The 18,865-nt window shown below is 48.7% G+C and overlaps 1 protein-coding gene across 1 annotated transcript in view; it reads left to right on the forward strand.

Moving 5' to 3' along the window:
* Nucleotides 1–1,996: 1,996 nt before the first annotated feature.
* BMP6 (bone morphogenetic protein 6) overlaps nt 1,997–18,865 on the forward strand; it is a 146,320-nt gene continuing 129,451 nt past the window's right edge. Inside the window, exon 1 of the mRNA XM_027128321.1 lies at nt 1,997–3,431. Within this exon, the coding sequence (XP_026984122.1) occupies nt 2,822–3,431 (610 nt within the window). The 5' untranslated portion in view covers nt 1,997–2,821. The remainder of the gene's footprint in view (nt 3,432–18,865) is intronic.

An 18,865-nucleotide genomic window follows, 5' to 3' on the forward strand; every position in this document is an offset into this window, starting at 1 on the left:
AAGCGAGTCGTGTGCTCTTGTGTTTGTCGTCGGGAGGCACCCCCTTTTTCTTCTGTCATGCAACAGGGCCTGAGAGTCCATCTTGGTTGAGATGGGAAGCCCGTGGCAAACGTAAATCAGGGTTGCTGCTCAGATGTTAATTGATAACAAGTCACTAAGGGCCATTTTAGACCCATGTCGTAGAGGTCCATCTACCTCTTACCAAGTATCCAAGACTAGGGGGAGACGGTGTGTCTGTGCGTGTTCTCCACTGGGTCAGTCATGCGTATATAATAGGTGCGCCTGGAATAGATGGGTCCCAGTCAGCTTTTGTGTTTTAAATGGCATGGCCCTTCCTAGGTGCCCTGTGCTCAGGGTTTTTACGGCTTTCCAGTACTTTACCCACAGCCCTGATGGGCTGGAGCTGCTTTTGCTCTGCTTGCGTGTCACTAGAAGTCTTAAGAAGGTGTGACTAGGTTTGAGAAAGGAGGAGGCCCTTGGGAGGAAGCCCACACACACCTGCCGACATTTCACATTTTCTGATCAGAGCTCTTGGCTGCTGGCATATTATGCACTGCAATGATTTTATGGTGGTAACAAGTCCCGGACAGAAGAAAGAAGTGATGGAGGCTAATTCTAAGGGGCCTGGCATCCCAGACCACGTAGTGACGTACTCCTCTTTTCAGGGGAAAAGAATCCCTGCAGGTGGTTACAGATTGGCCTTCAGTGTGGCTGATGTTGGCTTGCCTGAGATCAGTGGCTATGGGACGTTTGTAAAATTAAAGTCTGTCCTAAAGACCACTGTGTCTGGGCCAAGACAGAACAGCAGCTAAGAGTGAACCAGTGGATGGTGGGATGGTGGGAGGTAAAGACCCTTACCCATTCAACACATACTTTCACCAGGTAAAAGATCATAACGTTTTAAGAGAACTTCTTTCTAGGAACCACCAATAACTGGGCCTTCTTGGATAGGGTGAGGGCAAATGAGTGTGCATGCGGAATGGCAGATGGCGGTGGTGTTGTTTGGGGGAGGGGGCAGTGTCTGTAACTGAGAAGTGAGCCTGCCATGAAATTACAACGGGTTTTACGTGCTTGACCTTGTCTAATGCTCCCAGCAACCCGAGTTTCAGGGCCCTGCCTGTGATCCTGAATGGGACATGCCAAGACCCTACGCTTACTGAAATCACCTGTACCACCTCTCCTCAAATTTTACTGATCTTGCATCATGTAAATTCGATTGTCTTTCGGTACATTAAAATGCAACATTAACAGACAAACTGGAGAAGCTCTGAAACATTTCCAAGAAGCTGGGGGCGGGGGGGGGCTTTTTTTTTTTACTACACTCTCTGATTACACCCTCTTTCTTTTGGGTGCTAGCTTAAGAAGCGAAGCCGAAGCCCAAATGAAGAAATAAATCAAAATACTCAGAGCCCAAGCCCTCAGGACGACGGGTATCGCTTATATTTGGCCCTCTCTCTGGCGTTTGGGAACGGCTTCTCCGAGGGTGTGTCCCAACTTCCATCAGCTGCCTTTGGAAGCCACGTGCACGCTCAACGCCTGTATTACGTCAATTAGAGAAACTAAGGAAGGAATGGGAAAAAGTGATGGTTTGCTGTTCTTCAATTGATTCAGGTGGCATTGATTTAACAGCTGATTTTACTTTTATTTAGTTAAGGCATAAATTTAGGCCTTTTATGGGATCGTGAAAGGGAAAGGTTCCCACCGGGGTGTTGATCAGATCATTCTTCCTAGCAGTGACCTCTTTGCCGTTGCCACCTCGCCACTCCTCGGGTGCCTCCGAGAATTCTCTGTACTTGAAACCTACGCGCGGCGGAGGCGATGCCTCCCGGGAGAGGGAGGGTGAAAGAAGGGGGCGGGCCTATTTAAATACAGGCGAGACGCGCCTCTTCATTGGCCGCCAGCCTGTCCGTTACCAGGAGGGCGGGGAGACCCGGGGGCTGGAGTGCGGTACCTGAGCGAGACGCGCACCAGAAAGCCCACGTTGGCCGCTGCGGAGAGCGCGGCTCCGAGAGGCGGGAGCCTGCGAATTCCGGCGCCGACGCCGCCGCTCCGCGCACGGGTCCGCTTCCCTCCCATCCCTTCTGCGAGCGGGGTTTGCAGGGCAGCCGAACGAGCACGGAACGGAAAGCAAGAGCCTCACCGCCTCCGCTTGGGGAGTGGAACGGCGCGCCGAGATCTTGAGGGGGAGCGACAGTGCCGTGCCCGAGGGCGGAGGGGGCGCGGAGTTTGTGAGAGGGAGAAGGAAGTGTAAGCCTCGCGGATAAGGTGGGCACCTTGGGACGCCTAGTCCGCCACGGCCGGGGCCCTGCGGCGGGGTGAACTTCACGGCGGCCGTGCAAGCCGGCGAGAGGCGTGCGCGGGGACGATGCCGGGCATCCTCCCCAGCTGGTGAGCGGCCCCGCCGTCCGTCCAGCCGCCCCGGAGGGCGCAAGGCAGCGCACGTGCGCGGGCAGCCAGACCCCGGAGAGACTGCGCCGTGACCCGCCCAGGAGCCAGGGCGCCGGCTGCCGCGCGGCCCCGACTCGGACGCACCTGGCCTGGAGCTTGCGCCTCCGGGGACCTGCGCGGGAGCGTGGGGCTTCCCCCCTGCCCCTCCAGCGGCCCTCCCGGGGATCGCCCCCTCCTCCTCCCCTCCAGCCTGGGCAACTGCGGGCACCCCAGACGAACATGAGAGATACGGACTGAGGGCCAGGAAGGGGAAGCGAGCCCGCCGAGAGGTGGCGGGGCTCTTCACGCCCAAGGGCCACCGCGGCCGCGCTCCGGCCTCGCTCCGCCGCTCCACGCCTCGCGGGGCCCGCGGGGCCAGCCCGGCTCGGCGGGGATGCTGGGGCGGAGGGCGCCGTGGCTGTGCTGGTGGTGGGGACTGCTCTGCGGCTGCTGCGGGCCCCCGCCCCTGCCCGCCGCCGGGGGCGCGCTGCTGGGGGACGGCGGGCGCCCCGGCCCCGCGGAGCAGCAGCCGCCGCCGCCGCAGACCTCCTCCTCGGGCTTCCTCTACCGGAGGCTCAAGACGCACGAGAAGCGGGAGATGCAGAAGGAGATCCTCGCCGTGCTGGGCCTCCCGCACCGGCCCCGGCCCCTGCACGGCCTCCAGCAGCCGCAGCCCCCTGCGCTCCCACCGCCCCCGCCGCCGCCGCAGCAGCCTCGCGGGGAGCCCCCGCCCGGGCGGCTGAAGTCTGCGCCCCTCTTCATGCTGGACCTGTACAACGCCCTGTCCGCCGCCGACGACGAGGACGGGGCTTCCGACGAGGAGAGGCGGCAGCCCGGGCCGCGAGGAGGGGCCGGCTCGTCCCAGCCCCGGCAGGCGGCCCTCGGCAGCAGGAGCGTCCTGGCCCCCGGACCCGGCGGCGGCGGCGGCGCGTCTCCACTGACCAGCGCGCAGGACAGCGCCTTCCTCAACGACGCCGACATGGTCATGAGCTTCGTGAACCTGGGTGAGGATCTGGGGGAGCGTAGCGACCGGCATCATTCCCCTCGCCCCCCGCTTTCCAGTCTCCCGGGCCCGGGGAGGGGAGTGAGAGGGTGGAGGAGCCCCTGGCGCTGGGGAGCTGGGCTGGCGCGGCGGGGACGCGGGGACGGGCCGGTTGCCCTCCCGCCACCTGCGCGGCCGGGGGCGGCACGTGCGCTCCCCTCGCCGGGGTTGAGCGCTGCGGCGGCGGGCGGGCTGGGACGCTGGGTCCCGAGAGCGGCGCTGGCTGGCGCGTCTCCGTGAGCGGCCGGAGCACAGTCCGCGCTTTTCCCGTTGGTGCCCGGCTCGGGCCACGCCAGCCCGACTGTGGCAGCGAAGTCCGGCCCGAGTGGAGCCAGCTAGGAAGGAGAAAGCTCTTCAGTACTTTCTCCTCCTGTTTTGGTTCTGCATCCTGAACGCTCTGAGTGCCAGTTTTCCCACCGGGACTCTGGGGACTCCGAGAGCAGCTGAGAACTCTGGAAACTTGACATGATTGCGTTTAGTGGTATTCACGGAATTGGGGGAGGAGGGATGCAGGAGGAGGTCCCGAAAGGACCGCGGAAGGCGCGCCAGTCCCGGCCAGGCGGGGCTTGCGCGGGTTTGGGGCCCGACCCCGAGCCCAGTTGGGGTCACCCGCCCAGTGCCTTCGCTCACATGCCTTTGGCCAGTGCCCCAGAAGGCCGAACTTTTGATCAGTGAGGCTCCAACTGCACGGGCAGGGAAAGGGTGTGGGTTGGGGGCCGGGGTTGGGCCCTGAGCTGGTCTGAACCGGTTGCCAGGCAACAGAATGGAAATTCAAGGGCGGCTAAATCGGGCTCAGCCACAAATGTTCTGTGGCAAACCCGGACGGAGTCACAGAGCCTTTACCCCCTTGAGTTTTCTCATCTGTTAATGAGAACGGTGTAAGGAAGACTTTTTCCAGAATCAGTGCCTCCGGTCTGTGCTACTCTTCATTCATAAACTGACTCAGCTTAGCGTAGACAAAGCGATGTAGGGGACGCGTTCTCTGCGGGGAGAAACGGGGCGCAGTAGCCACGCCCCAAGTGGGCGCAGCCGCGCGGTGGGGTGGGTCTCCGCGGACTTCCTTTCCGCTGCGAGACGCGTGGCTCTGGCCGGGCCCCAAAGTGGGTTAGCAGATACTTTGCTAAGTAGCACCCACGTCTCCAAGCCACGTCGAAGACGTCCGTGTTTTAAGGACATTATTTACTTGAATGATTCCCATGTAAAAACTTGAAGCGAATCTTTTACAAGTATGTCTAGGAGATGATTCTCAACTCCGCTGAGCGTTGGGGGAAGGAAGGAGAAGTGGGGCTGAGGGACGAGGTCTGGGAGGATGTAGAACAGGACGATTGACATCCAGGTGGTGCAGAAATCCTCCTGGGAGACTCATGGCACAGGGAGTGGAGTCTCCAGGCCGGCCAGTCTTGCTTCTTGCAGTGCCAGGGTTTCTGATTGGACAGGAAATGTCACAGTGTGTTGGGACAAAATCCAGGGTTGAGCCACCTCCAAGAAGTATTCTAAGGAAATTCTCATGCCAGTCAGTAAAGTTGGGGGGTGGGGAGCGTGGGCGGGAGGAGAGGGACCAGTGCTTTTCCTTATTCTAACATTTCTGCTGCTTCTGGCTTAGTAAATTCCACCCATTGCTGCCCTCCCCCAGGTTTCCCCACAGCCTTGGGGAAATGTGTTATTGCCTTTCGCGGGTAGAGTCCCAACCTGAACAAAGTGGGGAGAGTGGCACTCCTGGCTCCTCCAGGGACAATCATATTATAGTCCCCAGAAAATGGTCCCTAGGCTTTACAACATGGTTCTCGACCTTGACTGACCATTAGCATCACCTGGGGCACGGAAAGAAGTAAGAGATGCCGGGCTTCTCCTTAGAGCAGTTAAGTCAGAATCTTATGCTGGTGAGTTTCTGGCTTTTTTTTTTTTTTGCCTTAGGTTTTTCTAATGTGCTGCCATGGTCGAGAAACACTGGTGTGGGAGAACCTGATGTCTGAAGGAAATCAGAGCATCCCAGAAAGCAATTAAGAACAATGCTTCCTATGTCAGTGGCTCCCAAACATTGCTATACATGAGAATTACCTGGGGGCTTTTGAAGTCTAGATGCCCAGGTGGTACCCCATATCGGTAGTTAACGTGTGAGGTGGAAGCCAGGTATCAGCGATTTTAAAGATTCCCCAGGTGATTCCAGTGGTGTTTGGGAACCGCTGGTGTTTGAAATTGTGAGAATTAGCTTGAGTAAAGTATGGTGACATTTACTGTGTTTAGTGACCTCCAAATTCTCCCCACTCCTTGCTTTTCTGACCTTTCCAGGTCTACAGGTGGGCACTGCTTCTGAGTCGCACTGCTTGAGGCTAGTTGTCAACTAATCCTGCTAAAGCGATGGTTTGACATAGTATCTCATTAGGGATATTTTCATTTTTCAGAAAGATTTGTAAAGATTCAAAAGAACAGCACTGAAAAATTCCAAGAGAACTCAACAGTAGGGTCATTTCAGGCCCGGGACAGGCTGATATGGAAGGAGAAAGATTGCTGGGTAGGGGATTCTGTCCCATGCCCCTCCTATCATACCACTGGGCTTTCTGACTGCAAGTTATAAATATCTGTAGGTCCAATCCTGGACTCCACATGGGTGATTAGAGGAGACAGTCACTTCCAGGTAAGTAGAATCCAAGTCACAAGCTATGCCACCTGTCAGCGAAGCAGTCCATTTAATCTTAATCCATTTAGCAGTAGGAAGGGTGATTTCATAATGAGAGGCTAAAAATGTGATAAAATCTGATTATCACAGCTCTGAGCATAAGGACAGTTCATTTGAAGGAAGTAATTGCTTAGCAATGTGGATTCTCTAAATACGGACGCTGGGAGAATTCCACAGGTTTCTTACTCTGTGTCAATGGCGTGTTAGCTATGGCTTTACATGACTCTAAAGAACCTATAGAAAGAGGCTACAGCATGGGTTTTAAAGTATTCTTGTATCTACTGAGTTAGGTGAGTTACAAACTGAAATAAGGGAATATGTTACATAGTTGTAAACATCCTTCTTCCCTGGGACAGGGGAGTAACTTACTCATGAAATACGTTGAAAATGCTTTGCGCCTTGTCAGTCAGAGTGGTTATGAGGAAGTATGAATCAACAGGATACATTTCTCTTGCATATCCCAAAGGCTGGTCATTTGACTGGCCCACTGTTGTTTATGTTGACGGTTTTACACCCTCTCTGGGTGAGTGGTCTGGGGATGTGTAACCTCCTTTGTCCTAACCGGCTGGTGTGCAGAGTGCCCGCTGGGCAAGCTTGGTGCACTCGTGAACCTGCATTCAATGTGGGCAACACATGCCATTTTCTACTTGTTTTCTAATGCTAAAAAGTGTCTTGGCAGCCTGATACGCAAGCCTGCCTATTTGGTGACCTTGGAGAAATATCCTGAAATGGCTCAGGTCTTAGCTTAAAATTCACCTTTGTAGTAGAAGCCTTCTCTAACCACTCCATAGAAACTGGCCCTGCTCTCACCCTCACCCACTTATGTACCATCACTGCACCCTGTTTATTTCCTCGGTTGCACTTATCACAAGGAGTATTTTTTTTTCTTTTAAAATTTGCTTACTCATTTGTTTGTCACCCCTCTAGGATGTCAGCCTCGAAAAGCAACCAGGCTTATCCACTGTTGTAACTTAAGTTCCTAACGTAATGCCGAGTGTACAGAAGGTGCTCAATCAAGATTGAATGAATGAAAGTAGACACATTCATTTATAATTCATATTTCACTAATCTGGAAGGGTATATCTGATGTTTTGTTTAGATCATTTACAAATGGTATACGTGATTTTTATTAAGTAAAACATTTGAGGTAAGTGAAGACATTGAGGACATTGAGATTCATGATATCTGGATGTATATATCATGCTTTATGAATATACCTCTTTATTAGTTACCCATATGTTTATTAATTTGTAATATGCATTACATTTGAGAGTAGTGCAAAGGTTTCATTAAATCTCTGCATTTCAGACTTCATTTATTTATTTTAAATTAATGAGGTGTTGATCTGCAGATGGTAGGATACAATGAAATAAAACACTCAAGCTATGGTCAGAAAAAGGAATCAGCGTGTGTTAGTACAAGTAACAGGAAACTTATTGTACTGAAAATACTGGCAATCTTCTGAACAAAATTACTCTCGGGAAACAATTTGTAGAAGAAAAATGGAAGACTCCCTCCTTGGATTTGTAACTAGATACACTGGATTGTCTTTTTCTCACAGGATCAGTGGTCCTATTTTTCATTTAAGCTGCCTGTACTTAGGAAGATTTTTGTTAGCAGAAAAGAAACCTGTGCCTGCAAGCTATTCACAGCAAAAATAGTTTGGAGAATTTGGTTGCAATTGTGTGGCTCAGAGAAGGAGTAGATAGTCTCCTAAAGAGATTTCAAATAGTAAATGTGAGATTCAGTGGTATTTCAACAAAAAAAGTTGTACAAAGTGTTCTTCAACTCGGATCAAAGGGCAAGCAGATATCATTGTTTAGACCTTGGATGGTGTTTCCTCTGCTTGTCCTTCTAAGAATGGGTAGAAATCCTTTCGAAATGTGCTGAATCATTCTTGGTTCCTTTGCTTGAGACCTTACCTCTGATTAGCATGGAGGAAGGATTCCTAGTGATATAAACATCTGTGTAAGTGAAAAAAACCCACAGTTCAGCACTTTCTTCAGCATGTAATTGTTTCATCACCGTGTCTTCAGAGTTTAGCTACTTTAAATGTTGGGTTTCACATCAGTATTTTCCTTGGATACGGCAGTGGGAGGGTGAATACTGGATATCGAAGGTAGGACAGCAAACTCTCAGATAACCAACTGCTCTCTCATCTTTGCCTCTCCCTCATCTGTTTATGAAGCTGAGTTAGGAAAGGAAAGCAAAGCAAAGCGAATACAATTTCTTGGGTAATTAACCAGCTTTGTGTAATTTTTTTCTCAAGTCAGTCCTCTAATGTTTCCCATTCTGTATTTAAAAATGAATTATTCCATGGAATGCTCTTCTTTCCTTAATATAAAGCCTTTGCAGTTTTCTTTTTTTTTTCAATCCTCTCCCTTTTGGGTTTCCCTCCCATGTACATCACCACAGTGCGGTAAGTAGGGTTCCCTGTGCTGCACAGTATGCTCCCCTCAGTTGTCCATTTTATACATAGCATCAATAGCGTGTATATGTAATCCCAATCTCCCAGTTCCTCCCACCCCACCCCTTGCAGTTTTCTCTTAACTTTTCCATTTGGAGCCTTATTCTGAATAAGGACAAGCCTCTCCTCTTGTCTGAATTTGTCACATCACCACCTTCGGCCCCTCCAGCAGTAGGAAGGAAAGTAGGCAGTATTTTAATCGGATCATTGCATTCCTGACTAGACTAAGCTTCCATAAGTATCTGAGTAAAAGGGGTAGAAACCAACATAGACACTTCCTAAGATGTGAGTCCTTTGCAGAATCCCATGAGTGTAAACAGCTGTGTTCCATTAACCTTTCTCACCGACCCTCCCCAGGCCATTACCCTACCCTGCCGCAACCTAGGAAGGCGACATAGTGTCCTGGCTGAGCCTATGTCCTGGCTGAGCGGCCGTCACCCAGGGGCTGATAGGGTGGGCAGGTGGCATCTTCTCCTCCCCTTTTGTGTTCCCCATGAAGAGCTGGCGTGTTCTGTTGCCTTCATTTCTGTTTTCATCATGACAGCTGAGTTGCTCTTATTCAAGCACATTTTCTCATAATACTCTTACTTCCTGGCTCCCCCTTCCTCCACCTCTTGCCCTCCGGAAACTTGGGACCAGAAAACGGTCCCAGTCCTACCTGGAATGTATGAAAGTGGTGACAAGTATGTCAAGGAGAAGGAAAGCCATTCCCGTTTTCACAAAAATTAGTTACTAAAGAACCAGGGCCATATCAACCTCTAGAGTTTTTGTGCGTGCCAGAAATTCTTGGAGCTGCAGAGTTATTATCCCTGTATGTCTTCCCCCACAAGCTATTTTTAAAAATGCTTTTTATTTATTTTAATTTTTTGTGTTTTTATCTAAAAATTTTTTTTAATTGAATGTTGTGTTAGTTTCAGATGTACAGCAAAGTGATTCAGTTACACATATATATCGATTCTTTTGCAGATTCTTTTCCCTGATAGGTTATTACGAGATATTGACTATAGTTCCCTGTGCTCTACAGTAGGTCCTTGTTTATCTATTTTATATATAGTAGCCATGTATATGTTGATCCCAAACTCCTAATTTATCCTCCCCACCCCAACCTTTAGAAATAAGACATTGTAGTGCACTGAAGCAGATTGGATTTTTTGGCACAGTTTACTAGTGTTTTGAAAACATTTTTCTCTGCAATTACTCTTTCCACTGTAAATATGTAGTGTTTCAGCCTCCTTATGAAGTTAGACTCTGGAGCTGGCTGGGATCACACAGCTACCTTCCATGACTGTTGTTTTTCTGAAGGAACGTGGCCAGCAATGGACAACCTGTTTTTTAAGTTGGGTTTCCTCTCTCAATAGGCAGTTGGGGATGATTGGTCCATTTGTGTTATCCATGGGTCCTAGAGTTTACAGCTTGAAAAGGTTCTTGCATATCATGTTTTCTGTTGTGTTTGCAATTACATCTGTCAGATGTACTCAGAACCGTTTCTTCCTCGCTGCTGGTACATCTTAAGGCTGAGGAACAACCAACAGAACCACAGAGAGAGCCTAACGCATCAGAGGAATAGGGCTATCGAGTTGTTGGTCAGGTGTGAGTGGATAATTCAGGAGAAATTATAAAAGCATGCAAGACCACAGCCCACGGCAAGAGATGGGGAGCCCAAATCTGGAATTTTGTGGGTTTTCTCTTACTGGATAGCATTCTCTCCTAGAACTCTGCTTTTAGAAAAGAAAAAAACTGTGCATCTCTAAAAATATCCCCCTCTTTGGTATGTCGAAGGACTGTTGACCTTAAAGAATTGTTTTCTGCTCCAAAACTGAGTTGAAAACCATGCTGCCCTGCGCGGCATTGTTCTGCTGATGTCCGCAGGCACTGATTCTCTTCCTGCCCTGCCCATATCCATTATTAAAGAGATTGGGTCCATAATAGAGATGCTATCTAAATTGCATCAGGTAATTCCTGGATGGGTCCCCACGGTCCTGTTATCTCCAACCCAGTCCCAGATGACTGGGTCGAAGACTCCCCTTCAGACATTTTTGCAGAATGAGGTTCTGGTTCTGAGTGGGAGAGCCTTCCTGGCTCTTGGGTTTATGGGCACACGCCCTTGGTTCCTGATCCTGCCAGATAGTTTGGGGATTGTCCTACGCCTGAAATGTCCTTGCTCTGTAGTGCTGATTTTATGTTCAGATTGTTTTCTCATCATCTGAGAGCTCCGAGGGGGGAGGAGCCGGGTGGTTTCACAGCAGGCAGAAAGCACTGCCCAGGAGCCCTCTCCACACTGCCCTTTGATATCCGCCGACAGCCTTATTATGACTCTCCTACCACTTACCCTTTTCACCTTGTCCAGAATGTAACTTCCAGCTTTAAACATCTGCGCCTGTTGATTGTTATTCCTGTGTTTACAGTCTTGTTGGTTTCCTGTTCATGAACATGGGCTGGCAGAAAATTGACTCGTGTTTCAGCAGAGCATGAACTGACTGCATCACCCGTGCTGATGAGGCCGGGAGATTTTTATAATCGGCCTTGCTGAATCTCTGAGACAGCTTACTTTCTCTCCCCCACCCCGCCTTTCAGTCTACGAGTTGAAATAGTCTAAAGACAGAGCCTTGTAAACTACACAGTGAAGGACTGAAAGTTTTACTGGTTTTGCAAATTTTATCGAACGCTCTATCAGGATAAATTAGCAGAGAAACTGTGCATTAAAAAAAAATACACTTTACTTTTTAGAGTAGTTTAAGTCTACAGTAAAATTGAGTGAAAAGCTCAGAGTTCCCACATAACCCCACGCCTCCGCATGTGCACAGCTCCTCCTGGGATCACCATTCCCCACCAGGGTGGTACATTTGTTACAGTCGGTGAACCTGCATGGACACATCATTATCGCTCAAAGTCCGTAGTTTGCATTACAGCTCACTCTTGGTGTCGGACATTCTGTGGCTTTGGATGAATGTCTGCTGACACGTATCCATCATTATGGTACCACACAGAGTAGTTTTCACTGCCCTAAAAATCTTCTGAGGAGAAACTGTACTTTTAGCCAGAAAAGCTAATCGGTAAAAATCCTAAGATTCAAAATATGCAGAGTTTGGGGGAAGGGAAACAAAATACCTTTGCTGAACAATATTTTGTTTCTGCTGCTTTACCCCATCAGTGTATAAGTAACTTTGATTGACTATGTAGGCCTTATTTTGTGCTTCCGTCTGTTGACACCAAATCCGTTAGAAATCTCTCTCTCTTTTTTTTTTTTTTAAGTCTAGGAGTTTAAAAATCTTTTTTCGCCCACATACTTTCAGTGAGGTGTCTGTCACCATAGTACCTAGACAATCCCTCAGGCAGAGATATGAGCGATTAAATTTCTCCCTGGCTTGTGCCCTGTTTGATCCATGCTTGGCGGGATTTGGGCGAGTGAAAGAAAGAGGCCTGAAGAATGAACAAGAATTAGAGGAATTCTGTGCTTGTAAATTATTAAAATTTGGGAGGTTGTTGGGAGAGGGGTTAAAGTTTTCAGAAAGGAAGAAAATATATTGTTAAAACTTAGTTTGATTACTGCCTTGAAAAACTCACAAGAATACCTTTTCATGGCCTTAGTGGCCGGATCGGGGACTTGAAAAGGTTTCCTCAGGAGAGACTGTTTAGATCAGATTAAAATTAAATTACTAGAGACTCCGTAAACCAGAGGTCTTTGTGGGTGAGGCTCATATGCTTTGAACTGTTTTCTGTGAGAAAGGGCTACACAAATTAATGGTGAATAAATGAGAAGATGCAGTAATGTAAACAAGGAACATGGTAACCCTAAAGAGTGCTGTTGAACAAATAGTTAGCAATTCATTTGAGGTAGTTTGGGAACTTGTGAGCATTTCTTGACAAATACTGTACAGGTGAGACACTTCATGAATTCTCCCCAGGTCTCCTTGTGTCAGCTCTCCGTGTTATTGGGATGTCTTCTCACTGAATTCTAGCTAAATAACCTCCTTTATTTCCCCTACATCCCTGCAGAGATGAAACCTCTCAAAAAGAGGAGCTTGGGACCAGGGCCAGATCGGTGGATTTGAGAAATTCGGCTTTGTTCTCTAACACCTGACTTGGTATGCGCTGTGGTTTAACTAGCTCTCGGTCTGGTGGGTTAGAAGTTTAATCACGCCAAAAGTGAAATGATACCGAAGGGTGGGGCTAAGATTATGGAGGTTAAAGTGAGGAAGACACAGGTGTCTTCAGTTGAAGACATTTGGAGAGTTGCATTTTCCCCGAGGTCCATGGAACAGGCCTTTGCATTTTTATGGGGTCTGTTTAGGGCAGAATCCCCTAATACCAGCTTTGGGAACTTGTCCCGCAAATCTGGCACCTCGCTTATTTCATCTACTTAATTGAGGTTGTTTGTCTCTATTGTTATACATGCGTATACATGTCATCACTCTAAGATGTGGAAGCCAGCATAGCTGTGGGGATGCAGGTGGTACCCACTGGAGCTTAGTTTCTCCCTCTCTCCTCTTGCTTTTCCCTTCTCTTTTCCTCCCATTAATAAATTTGGCAACTCCATTGCATTTTTTTCCTATTTTCTATCTGTTCGTTTTCCGTATGCCTTTGGTTGTCATTGACCTAACAGCAGATTGTATACATCTCCATGGATTCTGGTAGCTTCTACCACCAAAACGATGCATCGCTCACTAGAATGGTTAAGTAGCTGGTTTTCTTGATGGTGCTAGAAAGTGCTGAAGGCCTCTTCAGTATAGAGTTGAGGAAAGAGCACCTGATTAAGATTCGGGAAGCTTAAGCCTCTAGTCTTCGTGTTATCCCTTTTTACAGTAGCATGTTCAAGCCACTTAACCGAAGTTCTGAGTCTTTCCTTGTCTGTAAAGTGTGAGTATTGGGCTAGATCAGCATTTTCCAAGTAGCGTTTCATGGAACACTTTTCCCAAATGCTCTGCAGAGGAAGAGCGTGGAAGCACTTTATGTCATATTCTTTTCTTTGAGATTTCCACGTCTAGGAGCATGTTAAAGCCCTGACAAGCCCAGTGGTAGGGAAGTCTGCTAACTTGCTTTAATAGAGTTTTCTGAACTGACTTTTCTTCTGTAACCCTTTTTTCCCCCTGAAACATCCTTGTGTCAGACCTGGGCCTCTCTGTCCCAAGGGCCACTCCTGACCCTCCCCTGGTCTTCTCTGTAGAGCAGGGATGGGACCCCAGAAGGCTGCCTTTCCAGCTGCTACTACTCTTCTGTGTCTCTGGCTCCCTCTGGAAGGGCTGCCTTGTGCCATCTTCCACTGGTGGCCCCAGGCTCTCTTCCTGAGGTTGGAAGTGGCTTCTGACTATTGCTTATCCATGGGGTGTCTCACCACAACCTGCTTGCCTTCCCCACTGTGATGCCTCCAGTCCCCTGCATTCATTTCCCTCTGTTGTAAACACCTGCTGGGATTTCTCTTTTGCTGGCTGGACCCCGATTGCTACGGCCTTTTAATTCTCTGGAACACAGCAGAGAAACCCCAGACGGTACAATGTTCAGAAATTAATTCTAGGCGTGTAATTCTATTGTGTATCTCTGACTATTTTTTTAAACAGCTTTCTTGCAGTATAATGGACACACAGTAAGCTGCTTATTTAAAGTATAAATATGGTAAACTTTGACTTATATAAGCACCTCTGAAACCATCACCGCAATCAGGATAGTGAATGTATCCAGAGCTATTCTTTTAAACAGTTGCCTAAGCCAGGAAGTGCAGTAATATCCTAGCCCCCAGGAAGCGTAGTGAAAATTCCCATCTTTCATTGATGCCATTGCCGTTCATGCTTTTATACGCTTTGAACATCCTTAAGAATATACTTTGCTGAAGATGCTTGTGAATGGTTTTCTTGGATTAGAGAACTCTGGGGTGAAGCCCACTCTTTGCAGTGGTGACTGGCCTCGATCCTGTGTCTTACCTCCCATATTTATTTTAGGAGCTCGTAAAAAAGATAGGCAGATCTCTTCTAATTTCGACGTCAAGCATCGGGGGCACTTTGGGAGGGTTAATGACCCTGTTGGCATCTCCTTCCTCAGTCCTCAAGTTGAAAAGATCTGATCCTTCTGGCAAACATCACAAAGATGCTTCCTTGTGTTTCTGTTTTAAATTCTGGCAATTGAGGTAGGGCACAGGTCCAAGAAATTTACGAAAGTAGACTCCAGTTTACTCCTAACTTCCCCCCGCTCTGCTCATCTTCCTCCAAATGTTCTGTAAGCTTAAACAGAGCTGCATTTTTGCGGGGGGGTGGGCAGGTTGTAAGAACATGTCAGTATTGTATTTCTTTATGGCCTTTTGCCTTAAAGAATGACTGATGTCACTTATTATCCTATTATCTCAGCAAGGCAAAAACAGACTTTTATAGCTTCAAACTTACAGCTATAAAAGCAGATGGATAGGGGAGAATTTGGAGATCTGGGGAGAAAATTATTATTTAGAGTAGTGTTGATGTTCCAGATAGCACCCAGTCACACGACAGAACAGTCTGGTGAAGTTGCTTAGCTCTCTCCCCCGCCTCCCTGCCATTCAGGGAAGCTGCTCTTCCGTTGCTGCCCATTTTCTTCTGTCCCGTTGCCATCTGACCTCTGTCCCCATCACTCTGGGGACATTCTTCTATCAGGGGCAACTAACCACTCTGCCCTGAGTCTTCACCCTCCTCTCCGGAAGCCTTTATCCCTCTGACACTCCTTACCCCCCGCTGTACAGTCCTAAGAAATTCCTTAGCTTCTGTAACTCTGCTTGCACCCTCTGCGTTCTTTTTCTATCCTCCAGATTTCTGTGTGGGGACATTCCTGAAAAACAGCAAAAGATTCAGAGGGTTGGCATGTGGCACTCGACCTACACATGGGGCTGAGATGGCCGTGAGTTTCGAGGGGTGAGGGGAGCACACTCAGATGTAGGGGTGAGGGGAGCACACTCAGATGTAGGAGTTAGGAGGTGATGTGCAGCCACAGGGCGTGATGGTGGCCAGGTGCCAGCTTTCAGTAATGCGCGTGCAGGTTGAGTGGACGATGGTGATGGGGACCCTGGCAGCTGGTGGATTCAGGCAGCCAGATGTCAGCGACAGGGAGGTATCTCAGCTCGGAGCCCCTCCTCGGGTACTTCCCTTTTGCTTACCCATCCATTCAAAGTGTAGTCAAAGTTTGCTTCTCAGACCGTCTTTGTGCAAGACCCAGTTGGGTTTTTTAAAATGTCTAAATTTCTGTGGACCCATACTTTTGTCAAATTCATTAAAAATGAACGATTAGAGAGGTGAAATGGAAAAAGCAAAATACATATAAAATCAAGCCTCAATTTCTAATGATCAGATTCCGTCGATATAAAATGATTGGTCAAGTTGCTACTAAACTGTCTGGACAGTCTCCCTTTTGTACTCGTCTCACTGCAGGACAGTCATGCAGTTTGTGAGTCAGTACAGATCTCTCTCTCTCTCTCTCTCTTTTTTTTTTTTTTTTTTTTTTTGCGGTACGCGGGCCTCTCACTGCTGTGGCCTCTCCTGTTGCGGAGCACAGGCTCCGGACGCGCAGGCTCAGCGGCCGTGGCTCACGGGCCCAGCCGCTCCGCGGCATGTGGGAACCTCCCGGACCAGGGCACGAACCCGCGTCCCCTGCATCGGCAGGCAGACTCTCAACCACTGCGCCACCAGGGAAACCCAGAGATCTCTCATTTTTATTGACGTGCAGTGAAAACCTTCTTGGACTCGCCAGGACTCAGGGGCTTTGCTGTGGGAATCTACACTTGAACAAGCCTGCGTGGACGTGAGAGTGCTGACACAGGGTTGAGAACCGGGGTGCTCATTGCTCAGGGTCACCCTCAATCTCTGTCCTCACTCCCACACCCAAGCAGTTGCTGGACTTACTGTTTCTGCTTCTGAAATCTCTCACTCGTGTCCCTCCATCTTTTTCCTCCTTTCTCTCCCCACGTTTTCCAGATGAGGTCTTTATGAGTTTGGCCTGGACTTCTATGCCGGCCTGCCCCCCTGCTAATCCACCCTTGCATCAGCGCCAGCTCGGTGTCTCTGTAGCACAGATGTGATCTGTTATCTCCTCTCCATCACCTTCATTGGATCCTTATGGCCCCGAAGGAAGCCAGGATGCCGTTCTGACTCCATGCCCTTTGCATTTCATCCCCTCCCTTCCTCTTTGTCCCCACTGTCATTCAACCAACCAAGTCTGCTCCGTGATTTCCTTCCTGTGGCCTTTTCTCCTGATATCTCCCATTTGCATTGCATCGCTTCCCATTTCCACATTCTCAGTTCGACCTGTTCTTTAAACCCCAGCTCAAATGCCATCTTAGCAAGGAATCCTTTTGGGAATTTGCTTACCACGTGCCATGACTCTTTGGGGTCTAGTGACCTTCCCTAGCGCAGGGCAGCATGGAGTGGCATTCGCAGTTCAGATGTGTTTGCACATGAACTCCGTGTGGCCTAGAAGAGGGAGCTGGGAGCCTTAAGTTCCAGTGTGGGTGCTCTCCCTGCCAGCTGGGTAGATCTGGGCAAATCACCTTCAACACCGACTTCTCTGATCCTTTGTCATGCAATGCTTTGTTCCTCCCAACACCCCCTCTCCCCGCAGGTACCCGGCGCCCTGCCTTACCTTACATGATACTCAATAGATGCTCATGGGATGGATGGGGGTCAGTTTCTCTAAAGTATAATGACTGTGTGTGGTCTTCCTTCTCTCTCTCAACGCCAGTAACATCATTTATTTGAATGAGAGAATTCTAAATGGTGAAACACTGCAGATCTGAGGAGTGCTTATGAACTTCCATTTCACTGGTGGTTATAAGACAAAATGTTGCCTTCTTTTGGGGTTTCTGTTCTGTGACTTTGTAGATGGTGGAGGGGGAAAAAAAGGCCTCAGGGAGGAGAGATGTTGTTTTCCCTCTATCTGATGTCATTGTGACTTTAATAAGTATTCGTAGGAGTCAGAAGCGCTGCTCGATCTAAATTTCAGTTTCCTGCTTATGCTACGACTCTGCCTGCAGGTGTCAACGCCAAATACTTATCTTGTCAGCTTCTCCAGGAGGCGGCTGGCTTGGCTTCTGTCGTGAAGGTGTTAGTCACTCTGTTTACATAAGGGCTGAGGGGGTGACATCATGTCTATTCAATCAAAGTCACTCAGCTCCCCCTTGGGCAACAGGGAGCGTTTAAATACCCAAACCAGATCAAAGCCAAGGGCAGAGTTGAGATACCCCTGCCCAGGAGTAGCAAGGTCTGGCCCGAGGGAGGGTGGTCTCTTGGGTGGGTGTCTGAAACAGACGTGCATTATTGCCTCCCTGTGTTTCTGGACCATTGGTGAAACAAATCATATAGAATAAAACTCAGAGCGGCCAATCCAGAGAGACGGCTTAAGTGGGCGCAGGTGCGTCCAAATAGGTCGGAAAAAATGTCAAATCAGGGATGTTTCTTTTTATAGGCTGTTAGAAAAGTTGTTTAAAATTAAACAACTCTTCAGTACCTAAATTATGTATAATGAGGACAGGTAGGTCCTGGAACAGAGAACTTTTTTTTTTTTTTTCTTCTTCTTCCTTATCCCACTTCAGTTTTGCTCTCCCTACTAGAGTATGCCAGACATAAACACTTTCATTTCCAGGATATATATTAGCCTTAGCGTGGAGGGAACGGGGAGAGATGGCATCGATAGAGGCCAGAGAAGTAGCAAATCTAGTTCACTTTCACATTTTTATTTGATGACATGCGAGGATGTAGCCACGGGAACTATGAAAATGATTCGAGACTTGTGAGTCCCATCAAGTGATAACCTTGTGAATTTCATACCTTTTAAATATAGGTAAATGTAGAGGAAGATATATTATACAGTTGACATTCCCTTTACACCTCCCAACCCCAAATAAATCGTTTACTGATATACTCTCCAGCTTGGTTGCAGTGTAATTGACAAATAGAAATTGTATATATTTAAGGCGTCTGTGGTGATGGTTTTTTTTTTTTTTTTGCGGTATGCGGGCCTCTCACTGTTGTGGCCTCTCCCCTCGCAGAGCACAGGCTCCGGACGCGCAGGCCCAGCGGCCACGGCTCACGGGCCCAGCCGCTCCGCGGCATGTGGGATCCTCCCGGACCGGGGCACGAACCTGCGTCCCCTGCATCAGCAGGCGGACCCTCAACCACTGTGCCACCAGGGAAGCCCCATGGTGATGATTTGATATATTGTGAAATATTGTGACAATCAAGCAATTAACATATCCATCACCTCACATAATTTCCATTTTCTTTTCTTCTGTTTGTGGTGAGAACAC

Source organism: Aethalodelphis obliquidens, unplaced genomic scaffold, assembly GCF_003676395.1.
Source record: "Aethalodelphis obliquidens isolate GAN/ISIS:26980383/991018 unplaced genomic scaffold, ASM367639v1 scaffold34, whole genome shotgun sequence".
In the NCBI taxonomy this organism is placed as follows: Eukaryota; Metazoa; Chordata; class Mammalia; order Artiodactyla; family Delphinidae; genus Aethalodelphis; species Aethalodelphis obliquidens.